General features: G+C 31.5%; 1 protein-coding gene and 1 long non-coding RNA gene across 2 annotated transcripts; both read left to right on the top strand.

Annotated features, from left to right (window-relative positions):
* The first annotated feature begins 7,764 nt into the window (after window positions 1-7,764).
* Window positions 7,765-9,625, top strand: LOC146904079 (uncharacterized). Its single transcript, XR_015019064.1, has 3 exons — window positions 7,765-8,271; window positions 8,385-8,448; window positions 9,014-9,625. It is a non-coding gene; the product is annotated as an uncharacterized LOC146904079 (long non-coding RNA).
* Window positions 9,626-10,790: 1,165 nt separating this feature from the next.
* LOC146904078 (uncharacterized) lies at window positions 10,791-13,275 on the top strand. Its single transcript, XM_085726642.1, has 5 exons — window positions 10,791-10,921; window positions 11,004-11,153; window positions 11,271-11,546; window positions 11,634-11,741; window positions 12,712-13,275. Exons 2-5 carry the CDS (start codon window positions 11,133-11,135, stop codon window positions 13,087-13,089), a joined length of 783 nt encoding a protein of 260 aa, XP_085582768.1. The 5' UTR covers window positions 10,791-10,921; window positions 11,004-11,132; the 3' UTR covers window positions 13,090-13,275.
* The last annotated feature ends 4,288 nt before the right edge of the window (window positions 13,276-17,563 follow it).

The following is a 17,563-nucleotide window of genomic DNA, read 5'->3' as shown; positions in this document are numbered from 1 at the left end:
AATATGTCAACTTTTCGTTTTAGTCCCTCTAAAATTTACCTTCAACTTTTAGGGTCCGTTTGATGGTCATGATATGATAGAGATAGAATATGATATGAAACTGGATAAAGACAGGATAGGATATAGACAGGATAAATGCTTATCATATCATGTGTTTGATACACACATGATAATAAACATGATAGCATATATATTAGAATTAAATGACAAAAATACCATTATAATTAATTCCCCCTTGAATACAATTAAATTCATATTAATGATATAAAATTATAATTTCCTTTATTAATCATCTTCTTCCTTTGTGAGTTACAGCACTTCTTCGTCCATTAGAAACCATTTTCGTAAATTACGAGTAAATGGGAAAGCAACATTAATTGCATACCTTATAGCTACAACCAACAATTAAATAAAATCTCCACCTGCATATGTTATAATTGATAAACAATAAGCTCAAATTTTTCTTCTTAATCGAACACCAATTGACATCTTAACAATTTGTTTCAATTTTTTTTTGGCGTTAACAAAAGAACAATTATTTTCAATTTGACTTCACTACAACGTAGATAACCAAAAAAGAGGGAAAATTGAGAATTAAGCATGTTGAGGAAAAGGGGATTATATTGATGAATTGGGATTAGATTTGTAACACATAGAAGAAATGGTGTTGAAGAGTTATGGAGGAAGAGGTAGAGCAACAGAGAGAAGAGTCGATCGATAGAGAAGGGAGTGGGGGGTGAGGGCAAAATAAAGATTTTAGTTGTTACCTTCGATAGGATAATTCTAACCCAGCCTAAACTTAGATATAAATTACAAAGAAGTGATAGGATAGGATAAATAAATGGAATAAATTATCATATCTTATCGGTGCATCAAACAAAAGATTGCAACAGGATATGAAATGCTTATCATATCCTGACTCTCTATCCTGACCATCAAACACACCCTTAGTTCCTATAAAATTTTCAATCACTACTTTTGTTCCTATTTTTAATTTAATTTTTGTATTTTTTAATGAAATTGTGCAGAAATGTATAAAATATTCTAAAAAAATTCCTAAAAAAAATTAGAATTTTTTAACAAAACACAAATTAAATATGAATTATTAACCTTAAAACATATAAAAATTCATATTAAATTCATGTTTTGTTAAAAAATTCTGAATTTTTTTTTGGAATGATTCTTATAATATTTTGAATTTTTAAAGAAAATTTTATTAAATAATATGAATTCTACATATGAGTTTACTTTAAAAGAGGGACCAAAATTGAAGATTGAAAATTTTATAGGGACTAAAAGTTGAAGGAAAATTTTAGAGGGGCTAAAACGAAAAGTAGACATATTTATAGGGACCAAAAACATATTTAACCCTAGATTCTAAACTATTTTTAATTTCTAGCCCAAGTGGTTAAGGTTTTTGACTCTACTAAACTACTTGAGATATTTTAACGATTTAGATCTACTATACGACTAATAATTCTCGTTCTTGAGATGATAACAAAACATCGATTTGTTTTTTTATACATAGTTAAATCACTTCTTGAAACACGAACTCAAAAATTGAATTCTTGTTTCATTCAAAAAAACATTGATGAAGATCTTGTTCTTTTCGTAACAAACTATTTGATATATTGTCATATGCATGTTAGAATAATTTAAAATGAGAAATGTAACAATGAGATTATTCAACAATGGTCGTCTCATAAGAATCTATAACATAATTTAAAATGAGAAATGTAGCAATAAGATTATTCAACAATGATCGTCTCATAAGAATCTCTAATTATAGATAAGGAAACATAAGATTGTACTTAGAAATAAATTGTAGAGTTTTGATTAAATGTTTAACATCAAACAATAAAGAAAATTATCAAACGATTAAAAAATATCAAGCTATTTCAATAGGTTCAAAATAGTTTTCGAATTAGAGTAAAAAAAAAGTTTGAGAATAAAATAAAAAGTAATGATAGTTTTATATTTACTCGAATCATGAAAACAATGACGCGAGATAGAGAGTGTCTGGTCTTACACATCCGCACTTTACGTTATGGGTATGTTTTTGTTTTTTTCATTTTCACCACTCCTCTTTCTCATATTTTAAATTTCAAAATTAGTACTCCCTCCGTCCCGGTATAATTGACCTACTTTGGTTTTTCACACAGATTAAGAAAAGTGTATAAATGAAGGGGAAAGTGGAATATATTGTATTGGGAATGATGAAAGTAGTACTCCCTCCGTCCCAATTTAATTGACCTACTTTGGTTTTTCACACATATTAAGAAAAGTGTATAAATAAAGGGAAAAGTGGAATATATTGTATTGGGAATGATAAAAGTAGTATTATTTAGTGTTATATTGTATTGGGAATGATGAAAGTTGTATTGAAAATTGAAATGAGTCAGTTATTTTGGGACACTTTTTTTTAGAAAATGGGTCAGTTATTCCGGGACGGAGGGAGTATTATTTAGTGTTATATTGTATTGGGAATAATGAAAGTTGTATTGAAAATTGAAATGAATCAGTTATTTTGGGACATTTTTTTTTAGAAAATGGGTCAGTTATTCCGGGACGGAGGGAATAATAAATAACAACATGTGTATGGTGGGGGTCCACTCTGAGTTTGTTTTGGTTTTTAGTTTTTGATGATGAAGTCAGTAATCTTGTTTTGGTGAGAGTGTGGGACCCATTACGTACTGCTAACCAGCAAGTCATGGGCTGGTTCTGGACTGGATGAGACCACCTTAATTGCTTAATTGCCCCTTAAAAATTGGGGTAGGACTGTTACTGTTGCATATCCTCAGGAATTTTTGTCAATTTTTCAACTATAACATAGTACAGTAATCCACTGTTTGATAATCAGTTTCTTTCACATCTTTGAATCCACATGGATTTTCAACTTCTTTTTACAATGGATTGAACTTGCAACATGAAAACATGAAAGATATTTTTTGAATTAATATGATAAATTAAAGCATGTCTATATTAGCTTTGATATTCAAAGTCTTCAAGATAAAACAAGATGTTTGTGTTTTGTAGTCTTCTCAACTAAGGTAAAACTTTATCGAATCTTTATGAGATATATCAAATTCTTTGCTGTAAATATGATTAATTATTTTGTGAATTGGAATAACAAAATGTTGCCACTCTTCTCGACTATTAATCATCTTTCTCTAAGGATAAAAATCATCGAAAAAACTTATATTTTATTTGACATGCAACAATTTAGAAGATTTGAGAGGTTCGAAATAGGTTATTTTTTCTTCGAAAATCTCGGGCGGTGGAAAACATGGTAGAGGCAATTAAAGCAACCTCTTGATGTGGCTTCTATGTATTTTGAATGGTTTTTAAATCCTCTTTTATGATTCTTCAAAAAAAAAAAAATCCTCTTTTATGTCTCAATTTGTAATATAGGGTGTTTGGGTTGATCGAGTTTCTCTTATACTTTTTTAGACTTATGGGTTAAGTGTTTTTTATACTTCTATAATTTTCTTAATAAAAATTTGACGTTAAAAAATAGGGAAATGCTATATGTGTGTTGTTAGAAAGGGTGTGATGTTTTAGAGTCACGTTTTTTGTTCAATGTGTCCCAAATCCTTTTTTAGTGATTTGTTTCGATTCATATATCGCATTCAAGCACATGTAAAAATTGGAGTCAAGTTTTGTGTTCAATATGTTGAAATCCATTTTTATTGATTTGATTTGATTCGATTCACATATTGCATTTAAGCTCTTGGGTGTTTGACTCATGAAGAATTGTTCAAAAACAATTTTTTTATGTTTTGAATTGATTCATGCATATGTTGGATTGATTCACATATTATATTTTTTAATGTTGGATAAAAAAATGGTCTAAAATACTGAAACAATCAACCGAAGAGAAATCGATCCAATGACGAACATGTTGCCAAATGCCGCTGATGAAGTTACAATCCAAAAACAAGTAATTAGTTGATTTTATAGCACCACACCCACTCGCACAAAGTTGTGATTCTTGATTAATGATGCCCCGGGTCAAACGTAATCTAAGAACATAATTGAATCAGTGACTGAAATCAAATTAGAGGTTACATGAGAGTTTGGTAGATTACATCCAATCCCAACAAAGAGAAATTTAGCTACACATTGTAGCTAGCCATCATCAAAATAAACACAAAGAATGATTTTTGATGGTGATCAAAGCTTCAATTCTCTGTGACTCTCTCTGGTTCATCATCTTTTTTCGAAACATCAAATTCTCCTTTTTGTTTGGAGCCATTTGCCTTTTATAATGGGCGAGTAAGTGAAGTTTCACTTAGACTTTGTTTGCGAGTTTAGAAGGTAGGGAAATGAAAGACTTTGAGGGTGGAAAATATGAGGGAAAATGGATAAATCTTTTAAAAAGTTTGAAAGAGTAGTTTTTTTAGAAAATGATAAATTAATGCATATGATTACTTTATTTTTAATTTTAAAAATAATATGACAATATAGATTAAATTTGAAGAATTCATATAAACCATCTGAAAAAACCCCGACCAATGCATAACTTAGTTGGTATGGACAATGCATAATATATGCAAGGTCCGGGGTTCAAACCCCGGCCACCACAAAAAAAAAAAAAACCCATCCAAAAACCCCTAAAACCCTCTTTCAATACAATTTTTTACTTCTCCAAATTAGGAAGGTTTTGTATTATGAAGAAAAGTTAGCACCCCAAAGTCATCCCCTCCTATTTTCCTCCATTTCTTCCACTTACTCATTCCTTTTTTCCCAAGTCTTTCCCTCCCTTCCCCCTCCAAACTTGCAAACAAAGCATTAAGCATATCCATTTTGTTTTAAGAAATTTTGACTTTTCTCCATGGTTAAAGGAATTGGAAAGAGTTAAACCGCTTTATATTCACTTAATTAGAGGATTTAGAGCTCATTTGTTATAGCTTTTTTAAGAAAAAAATTATTTTTTTTAAAAAAAAAATCATGTTTAAGAGTATTACAGCCGTTTGTTACAACTTTTTTAAAAAAAATCATAATCTAAAAAAAAAAATAAATCTAAAAACAGCTTCAAATGAGAAGCTATTAAGAACAACTTTTTAAAAACAGATTTTTTAGAGGAGAGTGAAAATATGGATCAAAAAATTGAACTAATTTTGCAACAAAAATAGCTTATATATAGTTGTATGCAAACAAACTAAATTATTTGTTTTAAAAATGTGATTTTTATCATGGTAAAAAAACACAAAATAGATTCTGATTTTTCATAAAATCTATATAAAATAATCTCTAAATTATTTTATGGAAAAATCACTTTTATTTTAATCCATAACAAACGGACCTTTAGATTATCGCAAGTCATAATGCTTTGTCATATTTCTTCTCGTTTCTATTTCAAACCGGCTTAAGCTAATTTGATTAAGAGAATTTGTCATGTTTTAGATTTTAGAGCCCGTTTGTTATAGCTTTTTTAAGAAAAAAATCACTTTTTTTAAACAAATAATCACTTTTAAGAGTTTTGGATCCGTTTGTTACAGATTTTTAAAAAAATCAGAATCTAAAAAAAATCTAAAAACAACTTCAAATGAGAAGCTGTTAAGAGCAGCTTTTTAAAAAATAGATTTTTTTTAGAGGAGAGAGAAAATACGATTTAAAAGATTGAACTAATTTTGTAAAAAAAAATCCCTTTTATATAGTTGTATCCAAACAAACTAGATTATTTGTTTAAAAAAAGTGATTTTTGTTACGGTAAACAAACGTAAAATAGATTCTGATTTTTCACAAAATCTCTAAAATATAATCTCTAAATTATTTTATGTGAAAATCACTTTTATTTTAATCCGTAACAAACGAACCCTTAATGTTTTTCTTCCCATTTCTTTACTTATGCACAAGAACAAGACTTTATGTAATTTCCAATATTTCCATCAATGTAACAAAGTTGTGTATATGATTCAAGGAAATTGAAATATACAATATTTTTCTCATGTCAAATGTCGAAGGAAGTTTGGAGCCCGTTTTCACTTGGCTTGGATGTTATCCATCGAGCTGGGAATTGATGATTAGGAAAATTTTGCGTCTTTTGACACATTTTGAGAGGTAAGAATGCATGCAAGGCATCTCATCCATTATGTTTAACCACTGTAATTTTGCTGGAAAAGAACATCTTATTTAATGGGAAAGTAAAAAATTTGGAGATAGTAGACATATACCTTGTCTTAAAAGTGTATGAAAATAACTTGATGTAATGAGTTTTGAATACCATTTGTACTCTAATAAATAAATAAATTTTGCTTATAATAAAAGTAAAAAAAAAAAAATACAATGACCAAATTTGATAGGTGGTAAAAAAAAATTTATGATGAAAATAAAAGTAGATGTTAGAACATCAAAAATATAGAAAAATGATCGGGGAACGCGAAAGCTAACATCGGACACCATGTGGTTCGCGGGTTCAGATGCATAGTTTGACCTCCTTGTTTTTGGTCAAATAGTCTAGTGGTTAGAATTTAGTTTAGGGTATCCGGAATTCAAACTCTAACCCATACATATAACAATACGTTATCCCTATCAACTGATATATGCTCACGTGGACGCTCGGCCTACTTTTCTATTCACATGATTCGTGAAACAAATGCAATACACTGTCTATACAATGTTGATGCAATTTGTGTTCCCATATCATTGCTTAAAGAAATATGTGAGCTAGCTTACGAAGGTGCCACCAAGACAACAATATGAATTTTTAGGGGAAAACGGAAATATCTTATCACAATAATTACTAAATATAATTAAAACTTGTATGTTTCCCGTGAGGTCACTTTGTTTTAAGTTAAATCTTCAACCTTATGGTAGTGGTACGAGACTTGGCATAGAGAGATAGAGAAATATAACTAAAACTTGAAGGAAAATGTATGCTATTTGTTTTTAGCAGAATGCTGTTAGTTTTGTTTTTCACAGTTTATAAAATGTAATTGTAAATTTCTCAACTAAAGAAATGTAATTGTAAATATAAATATACGAGGGAAATAAATACAGATGACTTCATATGGTGGATTGGCAATAGATTTAAAAACCATATCATAAAATAAAACAAAATAAGTTTTAAATAAAGGGTGCTTATAGCATTTTATTAATAATAAGGTTGTCGATATAATGTGGAATATGAAAATAAATAGTGTGACTAAGTTAGGAATGTGACCTCTCATGCAAGAGCATGAGCTACCACACTGGCTTGTTGACTAATGAACTCGATCCGAGAGTTTGTGAAGGAAGTGGTAAAAAGAGTTTGACACGTATAGATAATATGACCAAATTCTGAGATGTCGACTCTATTTTAGTGAAATGCATCATTTGTTATTTTGGAATCAACTTCGAAGTCAATATGATTAAATTACATGTCACTTAACCATTGAAATGCATGATAGAGATCCAACGCTTCACCAACTTCAACAGTGTGAACAATAACAAAACTCAACGACTTCGCGAATACAAAAGTACATGCATCATCTCGCAAACAAACACTACTAGAAAAAAGCGATTTAGAGACGGATTTTAGGGAGGGAACACAATCCCTCACTAATAGTGACGGATTTAGGGACGGATTTTTGTATTTTTCATAAAAGTTGAGTTGCCAAACATTAGTAACGGAATTGTCTAAATATCCCTCACAAAAATTCCGTCACAAAAATTCCGTCAATAAATCCCTCACTAAATTCATTAGTTGAATGTTTGTTACGAAATTTGTCATGGACTTTATCCCTCTCTAATGTATCCCTCACTAAAACCCTCACTAATATCAATTACATATCTTTATCTCAGGTATCCCTCACTAAAAGTCTCACTAAATTCATTAGCCAAAACTAAATTATTTCCCCCTCATTTCTTTTCACGTTTTGGTTTCCCTCCTCTCATACTGAAATATTCCCCCTCTTTTTTTGGCTCACAAACCCCAAAATAATTATCCCACAAATTTTATACCCACAAACTCAAGATGAACTCAATACTCACAAACCCAAACACTCATCTTCAAAACTTCTCAGTCCCAAAAACTCAAGATGAATCCAAACCCTAAAATAAAATTAACCCAAAATTTTCCCCAAACGTTCATTCACTCTTCTCTCAGATGAACAAATTTTTCCAATCTACTCTCTCAAAACTGAATCACTCTCTTAGAACAAATATCAAGCTCTTTCCAAATATCATATAACTGAATCGACTCAGAGAACAAATTTTCCCAATTGCAAGCTCTTTCCATTCTCAGTTCTGAATCGCAAGCTCTCTCCTTCTCAGTCCAAAATATCATCGGTCAGTTTCAGCGATTTCTTCTCTTTGCTAGGGTTTCAATTTGAAATTTCTCCCCATTCTCATCACTTCTAATTTTGAAGCTAATTTTTCTAATATATATGTTCGATTTGTAGATTCTTCAAAATTTGAAGCTGAATTTGTAGATCTTCACTAAATCTGACTCCCAAAATCATCACGGTAACCTCTCTCTCAATCTTAGAATTTATTTATTTATTTATTATTTTACTATTTTTTTAATATTTTTTTTTTTATAGTTTTTCTCTTCAGTGAAGTTAATGTTTGTGATAATTATTTTTCTGATGTTGTTTTAATTTATATATTCACTGTTATCTTTATCATGGCCATATTTGAAGTAAAGCTTGTTGAAATGAAGGGAAAGGGACCTTACATTTGGATTTTGGGTTCAAATTTTTCTGTTATGTGATATGTTGTTGAAAACATTTAGAGTTATAGGGTTTGTAAATTTTAGATTATGTTATATAAATTCAGAACATTTGAGGTCAATAGGATATTCTTACAACCTTTCTTGGATGATGTTGTATGATTTTTTTACTTGTGATATTTGTTTTTATTGTTTTACATGGCTAACATTTGGAGTTATGTACTTTGCTTTTACTGTCTAAGTCATATGAAGACGATGCTCTTGAAATCTATCCTCACATCACATATTAGCATGACTGTCTTTTAGGTGCTGCTAACCGTTTTGTAGTGTTGATAGAAGTCTTGTGCTTTGTTTTTGCAGGTACTGGCTTTGTGTGCTGCTACTTCGGTTGGGGATTTTGTGCTTTTGTTTCCTCACAGTTTCTGTTAGTGTTTTCTGTCAGTTGCGTGGCCTTTTTTATTCAGGTTCTGTTTTTCTGTGGGTGTTGCGGTGCCGCCTATATACGGCACCTTGTATCGCAGTTTTGGTCTCCTTCGTTTGTCTTGTGCAGGGAGCCTTAATAATATTTCTGTTTAAAAAAAAAAAAAAGATGAATGATAACAAAGTTCTTAAAAAATGGACAATAGAAAAGGAGTATGTATGACTATGTGATATTTTCTGTGATATTTTGTGCAGGGAGCCTTAAAGAGTGATTAATCTTATGTGATATTTTCTATCAATTCAACAGTAAAAATGATATCTGATCTCCTCTGCCCTCTCGTAATTAAAAACCAACGTCGATGGTTTTTCTGTTCATTTCATTTGTTATTGGTATTAATATATCTAATTGTAACATAGGGAGAGTTAGTTTTCTAGGTGTTTTTGTGGGGGTAAGGGTGGGGCTGCTGCCTTCAGCCTGTGCGCATTGGCTAGGCCTGTTTTTTTCGCCTTCTGTTATTGGTATTTTGCTTCTTCTGTTAGCAGCAGTTGACAGTAGTTGTAGGAGTTGCTGTTTGCGTTTTTTTCCCTGCAGTGTTTTCATGTTCAGGGCCTGTGTTATGGTTCAGTTTCGCATGATCTTTCTCTGCTTGAGAGGATTTTTGGCTGTTAATATGATTGCTGTTCAAAATAAAATATCTAATTGTAACATTATCTGTTTTAGAAAGCTATCAAAATGGTTAATTTTGACCCCTTTTCCGTATGTCTTCCACTTTGATGCTATGAGGTACTAGACTAATGCATTAATTTTGTGATGAAGGCTATTGGAGGTGGAGCATACAAGTATACCAACCTTTTCAAAGAAATACTTGGTGTTAGTCTTGACAACGAAGATTAAAGGAATTTTCTTGTGGCAGGAGCAAATTTCTTTCTTAAGGTAAAGAGCATTAGTCATATTATTGTGTTTTTCTCTCTGACTTTGCTTCTTTTTTAGTCATATCATATTATTTTTACTTTTTCCCTTGTTTTAAAGGTAAAGAGCATTAGTTTGGCTAAACTTGACTACCTTATGTTTACAATTTGGTTCAAGCAATATGCTTAAAATTTTAATATGTAGGATATTTTCTATAGCTATAGCTGAATATTGCTGATTACTTTATTTTCCTTCTTCACCTTTCATGTTTGGTGCTACTAGCCAAGATCTAATTGAAAACTACCTTGGTCCTTTACTATTATCATAAAACAAGCTGTCATTTCGTTTGAAAGTTGTGATCAAAGTTTGAAATTTAGATTTATTTATTATTTCTATTGTAAATGATGCATCAAGTAAATGTTGATTTCTGGATCAAAATACTCATATCGTCATGATAAGAAGCTTTTCTTACAAATAACAATTGAACTTTCTGACATCCGCGTTGTATGTTTTTTAGATGTGTCCAGATTTTGATGTGTTAATCAAATATGTTTTTTTTATATGTATATATAGATGGCAGGAAATGATACTCTGGCGAGTGGAGGAAGAGGTACTGGTAGAGGTATCAGTAGAGGTAGGGGAGTTAGGGGTACCACACTTTCATCTGGGAGAGGTATGGCTGCCACTACTCCATCACACTCTATTGTTGGGCAAGCAACAAATCCTTCCACATCTCATACAACAACAAATACACAAGTTCCCCACTCTACTCCTAGCCCTCCCATTTCTCAATCAACAAGCTTGCCACAAATCCCATCATCTAATGCATCTGCTGCTGATCCACATGTATCATCAAATGATGTGGATTTATCTCCAAACAGTGGGAGTGAGGACCCTCTTGATGATCGTATTTGGATTCGTCCAGGACCAGAGAGCACGTATGCTTTTATTACTTTTTGTCCTTTAACTTTAAATATATCATACTCGTATCTTACAATTTCTTCAATATTGTTTTAATAGGTTTGACCCTCCTATTGCGCCTACACGTGCGATAACAAAAATTATGAAGCAAAAGTTTGATGGATGTTGGACAACGTATGGAGAACTAAAGGCTGAAGAAAAAAAAACGGGAAACATAGTGTGATTGCAATGTGGTTTAGAGAGTTTAATGTATGAAAGTATTCATGAATATTTACGTATCTTACTAGTTATATTTATTTTTTTCATGTAGATTATTCTCAATATATTGCTTTATTCTATTATTAACCTATATTTTTTATATTGTAGAGGAAGTTTAAGTGGCTACCTGAACTTAATGGAGAGATTAAGAAGTCATTTGACCATAAAGCCTCTCAGTTATACTCAAGTGCAATGTATAGGGTCAGAACAGGGGAAGATGATGGTGATTGGATTCCAGTTGAAATGCGTAAGAAATTGGATGAAAAATGGAGTGAGGATGAATGGAAAAGCAAGGCACAAACTAACAGCAAAAACAGAAAATCTTCTGATGCTCCACTCCACACTGGAGGGTCGATTCCAACATTTGAGATTTCTAAGAGAATAGTAAGTAATTGAATTTGAGTTTAATTGTATTTGTTAGGTTAAGCATTTTAATTTCAATTAAAATTGATTGATCCGTTTTGTTTTTAGAAAACATCTCCAGAAGTGACTCCAACATCTTGGGAAATATTTGAATACACACACAAATTGAAAGGTGATCCAAGCAAGTGGGTTTCCTCAAAATCAAAGGATATTGCTGTAAGTTATTACTTCATGACCTTATTGAACGATGAATATTTAGTCTATTTTGTTGGGATATTGCTGAAATAATTGTTCACTGATGCTAGTTGTTGGGAACTAGTTATACACTGATGCTATTTTTATGGAGGTTCTGCACTGATGCTAATTGTTAAGCAGATATGTAGCAGTCTGTAAGTGTATGTTTTAGAAGCAGATTGAGAAAAATAATTAATTGTCTTGACAAAAAGATATATCATAATGTTAGTTTGTTTGATGCTTCTGCGAAACTGATATAGGCAAGCAGTGAACACAGTATAAGTTTTTAGGATAGCATACCGGGTAAAAATCAGTAGTTTGGGCCGCTGTTAGCTGCTGTTTTCTTGCTGGTTTAGCGGTCTGTGCTGGCTATTTGTGAGGCCTTCAGCTGAGTCCCTCCCCTTTTTTCCCTGCTGCCTTCGGTTCTGCCTCTTAGGGAGTTTTTGCTGAGCTAGTTTCTGTGCTGAACTGGCAGCTTCTGTTGTTACAGCACTTTGTTGTTTAGCTGGTGTGGTTCTTGGTGGCCGGTTCGGGTGTGAGGCAGGAGTATGCTGGCAGTTTATGGCTTGTATACGTCGGCCTCACAACATGTTTCTGTGGTTTTTCTTGGGGTTTTATTCTTTGTTTTGATGTCCCGTTTAATCGCGGCATCTTATTGTATTTTTCTCTTTTACCGCGAGTCTTTTAGTGCTTCTTGCACGGACTTGTCGAGAATAATATTTGCCATTTCAAAAAAAAGATAAGGTTTTAGGCCAACATTTCATATAGTTATCAGGTGACAAAGTTGACAAAGTACTCTGTTTAAGACCAGGGGAGAATAGTTATCAAAATATTTCATATACTTACTTGGAATTATTCATGTATTCAATATTTTTTTTAAAAAAAAGTTGATTATGTTGACTGAATGAAGTATGAAATTATTACTTGTTAGTAAAATATTATTAATTTGCAGGATGAGTTTGAAAAAAGAATTATTGAGAGGGATTCACATGAGGAGGCACTAGGGGATGATGTTTCTAGACATGAAAGTGACAACATTATCTTCTTAGATGTTGTTGGAGGAGTAAATAAGAAGGGTCGTATATATGGTTTGGGCCCGATAGCAGGGAAATATAAGCCGTCTAGATCTTCCAGATCTGACGGCATCTTACAATCTGAATTTGAACAAATGAGGGCTGAAAACGCATCACTTAAAGAGAAATTGAAGGCTCATGAGGAGTTGATTCGTGCATCGCAGGAAGATTCACGTTTTCTTAGGGAGCAAATGACTAAATTGATGGAAATGGTTTCTCAAGGTCATCCACCTCCACCTCCACCTCCATCTACTTGATATATAGATATATAATATGTATAATATATGGTTATTTTGATAGCTTGGTTGCAAAATTAGCTAATGTGCTACTTCTAGTACCATTAAAAATGTTTTAAGCATTTATTATGAACCTTATTTTGAGAGTTTCCTTATGACTCTTTATGTATTTTGAGAGTTGAACAATGGTTGTAAACTTATTGACATTTTCCTTGTAAACTTATCAAGTGTTTTTTATTGCTTATTTATAATTTCCAACATGTTCTATATGGTTTAATATAGTAAATGCAGTTAAAATATTAATATAATTAATTAATGAAATCTGGTAGGAAATTGAACATAAATTTCTGTTTCAATTAGTGAGGGAATTCAGTTTCATCACAATTAGTGATGAAATATGCCTTCACAATCTGAGAGGGAAAACCAATCCGTCATTAATTAGTGACGGAAATAATGCTAAATAATGATGGAATAGTCCCTCACTATTAGAGAGGGAACAAGAATCCCTCACTAATTACTGACGGATTTGTCCAAATTTCAATTCATTTATGGTTCATATTTAGTGACGGATTTATATAATTAGTGAGGGATTGTATCCGTATCAATTAGGGACGGAAACCAAAATCCCTCACTAATATTTAGCAAGGCCAATATTCTTAAGGGATTACCGGTCGTCACTAAATCCGTCACTAAATTAGTTTGCGAGGGAATTCTGGTAGTTTAGTGAGGGATTTCTACCCTCTCTAAAATTGATTTTTCTAGTAGTGAAATTTCTATACCTGTCCGGGTCAATTGAGTAGAAAAAGCCGCATCAATATTACATTTATATCTTCCTAACTAGATGCCGAGTTTTCAAAATATTAACAAATTTTTTTTCTCAATATTTTTATTTATCGTAGATTACTATAATATAAGTACGAAGTTTCTACCACTAATCATTATCAAAATATCTGTACCACACACAAAATAAAGTCTTCACTCCCAATCATATTTTTTCATACAAAATCTTAACAAGGTTTTTCTAAATTTCTTAATTTTTTATTTTATATCGTTAACAAAATTCTAATACTTCCATTGTCCTTGGTCTACCGCATACAGCTAAAGATGCGTACATACTCAGCTAAGTTTACATATCAATCAGAACTAAACTTTTTATTTTTTGGACGGTAATGAAAGCTAAACTTATTTGTGCATAAGGCTAATGATAAGCTTCCCTTAAATAAAAAGTTTACTACTAAACCTTTTAAAAAAGGTATCTGAAGTTAAAAATTTGTATATCAACTTAAGTTTTTTAACATGTATTTATATTCAATTTTGTTATTTAATATAATTGAAAATTTATAAATTAAGTATAATTTTGAATTTTTAGCTAATTTCATGAATAAACTAATTATTTACTCAAATAAATGATTGAATATGTAATTAGACAAATCCTCTAAAAAAAAGGTAATTAGATAAAAATATATGCTCTCTTAATTTATCAATGATGAAAGGATGGTATGAAACTCGTTCATAATACTTCTGTCTCTATCCATTTCCTAGCATTTTGTTCTTTCAAAAAAAAAAAAAAATTCCTAGCATTTTGTTTTTTATACTTTAGAATAATTAGCATTTCCATCTAGGTCAATAAAACAATTAACATTCCTTTTGAACTAAATTTGAAAGCTGTCATTTCAAAGCATATTTTTATGTAAAATTGTGGAGGTTAATTTGTCCATGATGTCCAAAAACCACATATTGAAACATCGTTATCACAAGATAATTGTCTCATTTTTCTTTTGTTTTAAGGATTAAGAATACAATCATATATGTATGGTGCGGTGTACTTATCTTAATAGTACATTGTTACTTAAAATGGAAGTTAGCTTAAGAAAGTTACAAACATAGTAGTAACATTTTTTGTCCAAACCAAAACATATAATAAGATAATAAAGGTGGTGTTAGCTCATTCTCCTTTGCATAATGAGTTTATACTAGACTACTTTTTGTCCCTACCTAAAAAATTACACCGTGCCAAGATGACGTGACCACTAAAGATAACTTTTTTTAGTGAATAAAGATAGTTTAACTTATTAGTTCTTTTAACTTTTAATCACGTATAATAATATTCATTCTATTCATCCCTAATCCCTATAAACAAAAATTAAATAAAGTACTCTCGTACCTTCTGTTTGTGTTCTAATATTCCAACTCGACCACAGCCACACAGTGCCTATTTTCATTGAATTCTGCTCTTCTCGCAACACATTTTGCTCGTGCCCAACTGAAATATCGAAAATACCCCTACGTTACTTAACTAACGCAAGTGGTAAAATCTGCGCAACTTAAGGTACGCTGCGTGAGTTAAGTAGCGTAGCGTGACTTAACTCACGCTGCGTGCTGTTTTAAAGACAGACAAAACCTCATTTCCTCATTTCTCATCTAAAATCTCAAAAATTTCTCTCAAATTACCCAAATCCAAAATTCCTTCAAGTTCAAATCAAACCGCACTCCATTAACAAGTAAGTTTTCATAATCAAACACCATTAACCTTTTATGTTTATATGTTAGATTTTTTCTCTTATATTAGAATTTTTTTAGATTTAGGGTTTGTTTAAATTTTGGTTTTTTTGGCAAGAAATCATACAATATTTACATGAAAATGACTTGTGTTGCTTAAATGTTTAAATGTTTGCATGTTTATGTTGTAGTTTTAAGTTTTAGAGAATTTTTTTAGATTTAGGGTTTGTTTAAATTTTGATTTTTTTTGCAAGAAATGATACAATGTTACATGTAAATGACTTATATTGCTTAATTGTTTAGATGTTGCATGTTTATGTTGTAGTTATGAGTTTTAGGGTTTTTGTATATTTTGCACTCCAAGTGTTTGATGAAATGTTTGAATGAGTTTTTCATTGAATGTTTTTAATTTCTTATTGTGTAGATTTGAAACAATGACTGATATGTTCGATGTTCATGCACAATTCAACGGTGGAGAACCTCAGAGGTTGAAGGTTCGACACCTTGGTGTCACGTTAAGAGGTATCAAGGATCAACTGAATGAATTCAACCAAGGAGTCAACCCCGGAGACACAAGGAAGGTGGAATACGTTCGTTATAAACGTCCAACGCTCGACGATAGAAGAATATCATTCAGTTGGGTGGAATTAACGAACGACGATAATGTGGGGAACATGTTTTGGGAGCACAACATGTTCTAGTGGATCGATATGCGTGTAACGTTGCTGAGATCAACTGAAGATATTATCAACAGTTTGATTCTGCCAAAAGATCGTGATTAGGTAGGGAATGCACATTCCAACTACAACAATTGTCTTACATCTGAAATGAGGTAATTCAAACTTGTTAAACGACGGTTCCCAAGCATTCACCCGACAGTTTTATTGTTCCTTTCAAAATATTAAGTTCTTGTTAGTTTGGTTTAGATGAAGGTATTGAAGTGTCAAGGAATGCACCTCATTCTTTTAACAACATATTTTTTATATGTATTTTTCTAATAATTTTTAGAGTAATGATATTTTGACATCCATTTGATGACAACTTTGTTGACAACCTTGTTTTTCTCACTTCTTATTGGTCAAAAACAATGGAGAGAGAAAAAGGAAGAGAGAGAATAACAACATCATGTGAGTATGAGAGAGAAAGTTGTCCAAAAGTTGTCAAAAAGTGGTTGTCAAAATATCATTTCTCTAATTTTTATATGTATAAATTTACTTTCTCTATTGGCCAAATTTTTATGGCTGCCATGGGGTGGATGGGTTTGAAGAGAGTGCTTCATGAAAAATGTGTGTCACATTTCCTACGAATACGTGGTTTCTTCTGCGTAAAAAAGGAATAGAAATGTGTGTTTTCTGATATGACTCTCGATGGTTTGGTCCATTTGGTTACATATAAACAAAGTTGTTTTCGATGATTGAGACAATTCAGTGAAAAAAATTATAGAGAATGTCACAATGACCCTAACAAAACTGGTTCGTTTTGAGGAAAGGTAGAAACTTAGGTTACCGTTTTTCGGATTGGTTAAACAATCCTTTATGTTGCATGTCTGCATTCATACATATATCTTTCTTTTTTTTTCTTTTTTTCTTTCGCACTGGTTTCTGACCCATCAATGGTGGGCGACTAATCCGGCTCATGCATGTATTCACTTTATAAGTTGAAAATTTATGGTTTAAAAAAATTCAAAACACTTCGAAGGTTATTGGGCTGCCTTGAAAGTTTGTTGATTCAAGTTCGGAGTGCATCCATGTCTTGAATGGGAAGACTTTCGAGGAATTCATTATGTTTCATTTCATCTTATTTGAGAAATGCTAACAACACACATTTTAACATATACTTTTCAACATACTCTTTTTGATTGGTTAAAATTTACAAGGGTTCCACCAAATTTATATAGCCCCACATAATTTGGTAGGATCCATATGAATTTTAAACAATCAAAGATAGTGTGTTGAAAAGTATGTGTTAAAACATGTGTTGCTAATATTCTGCTTCT

The sequence above is a fragment of the Medicago sativa genome, chromosome 7 (assembly GCF_051527215.1).
Source record: "Medicago sativa cultivar Bolivia chromosome 7, Bolivia_mono, whole genome shotgun sequence".
NCBI classification, from domain to species: Eukaryota; Viridiplantae; Streptophyta; class Magnoliopsida; order Fabales; family Fabaceae; genus Medicago; species Medicago sativa.
The sequence above is the reverse complement of the archived record's forward strand: the minus strand, read 5'-3'. Positions and strand labels throughout refer to the sequence as shown.

Coding starts and splice junctions, on each gene's coding strand:
- LOC146904078 (XM_085726642.1), top strand. CDS start 11,133: ATGTGGTTTAGAGAGTTTAAT. Junction 11,547..11,633: donor TTGAGATTTCTAAGAGAATA/GTAAGTAATTGA, acceptor TTTTGTTTTTAG/AAAACATCTCCAGAAGTGAC. Junction 11,742..12,711: donor CAAAATCAAAGGATATTGCT/GTAAGTTATTAC, acceptor ATTAATTTGCAG/GATGAGTTTGAAAAAAGAAT.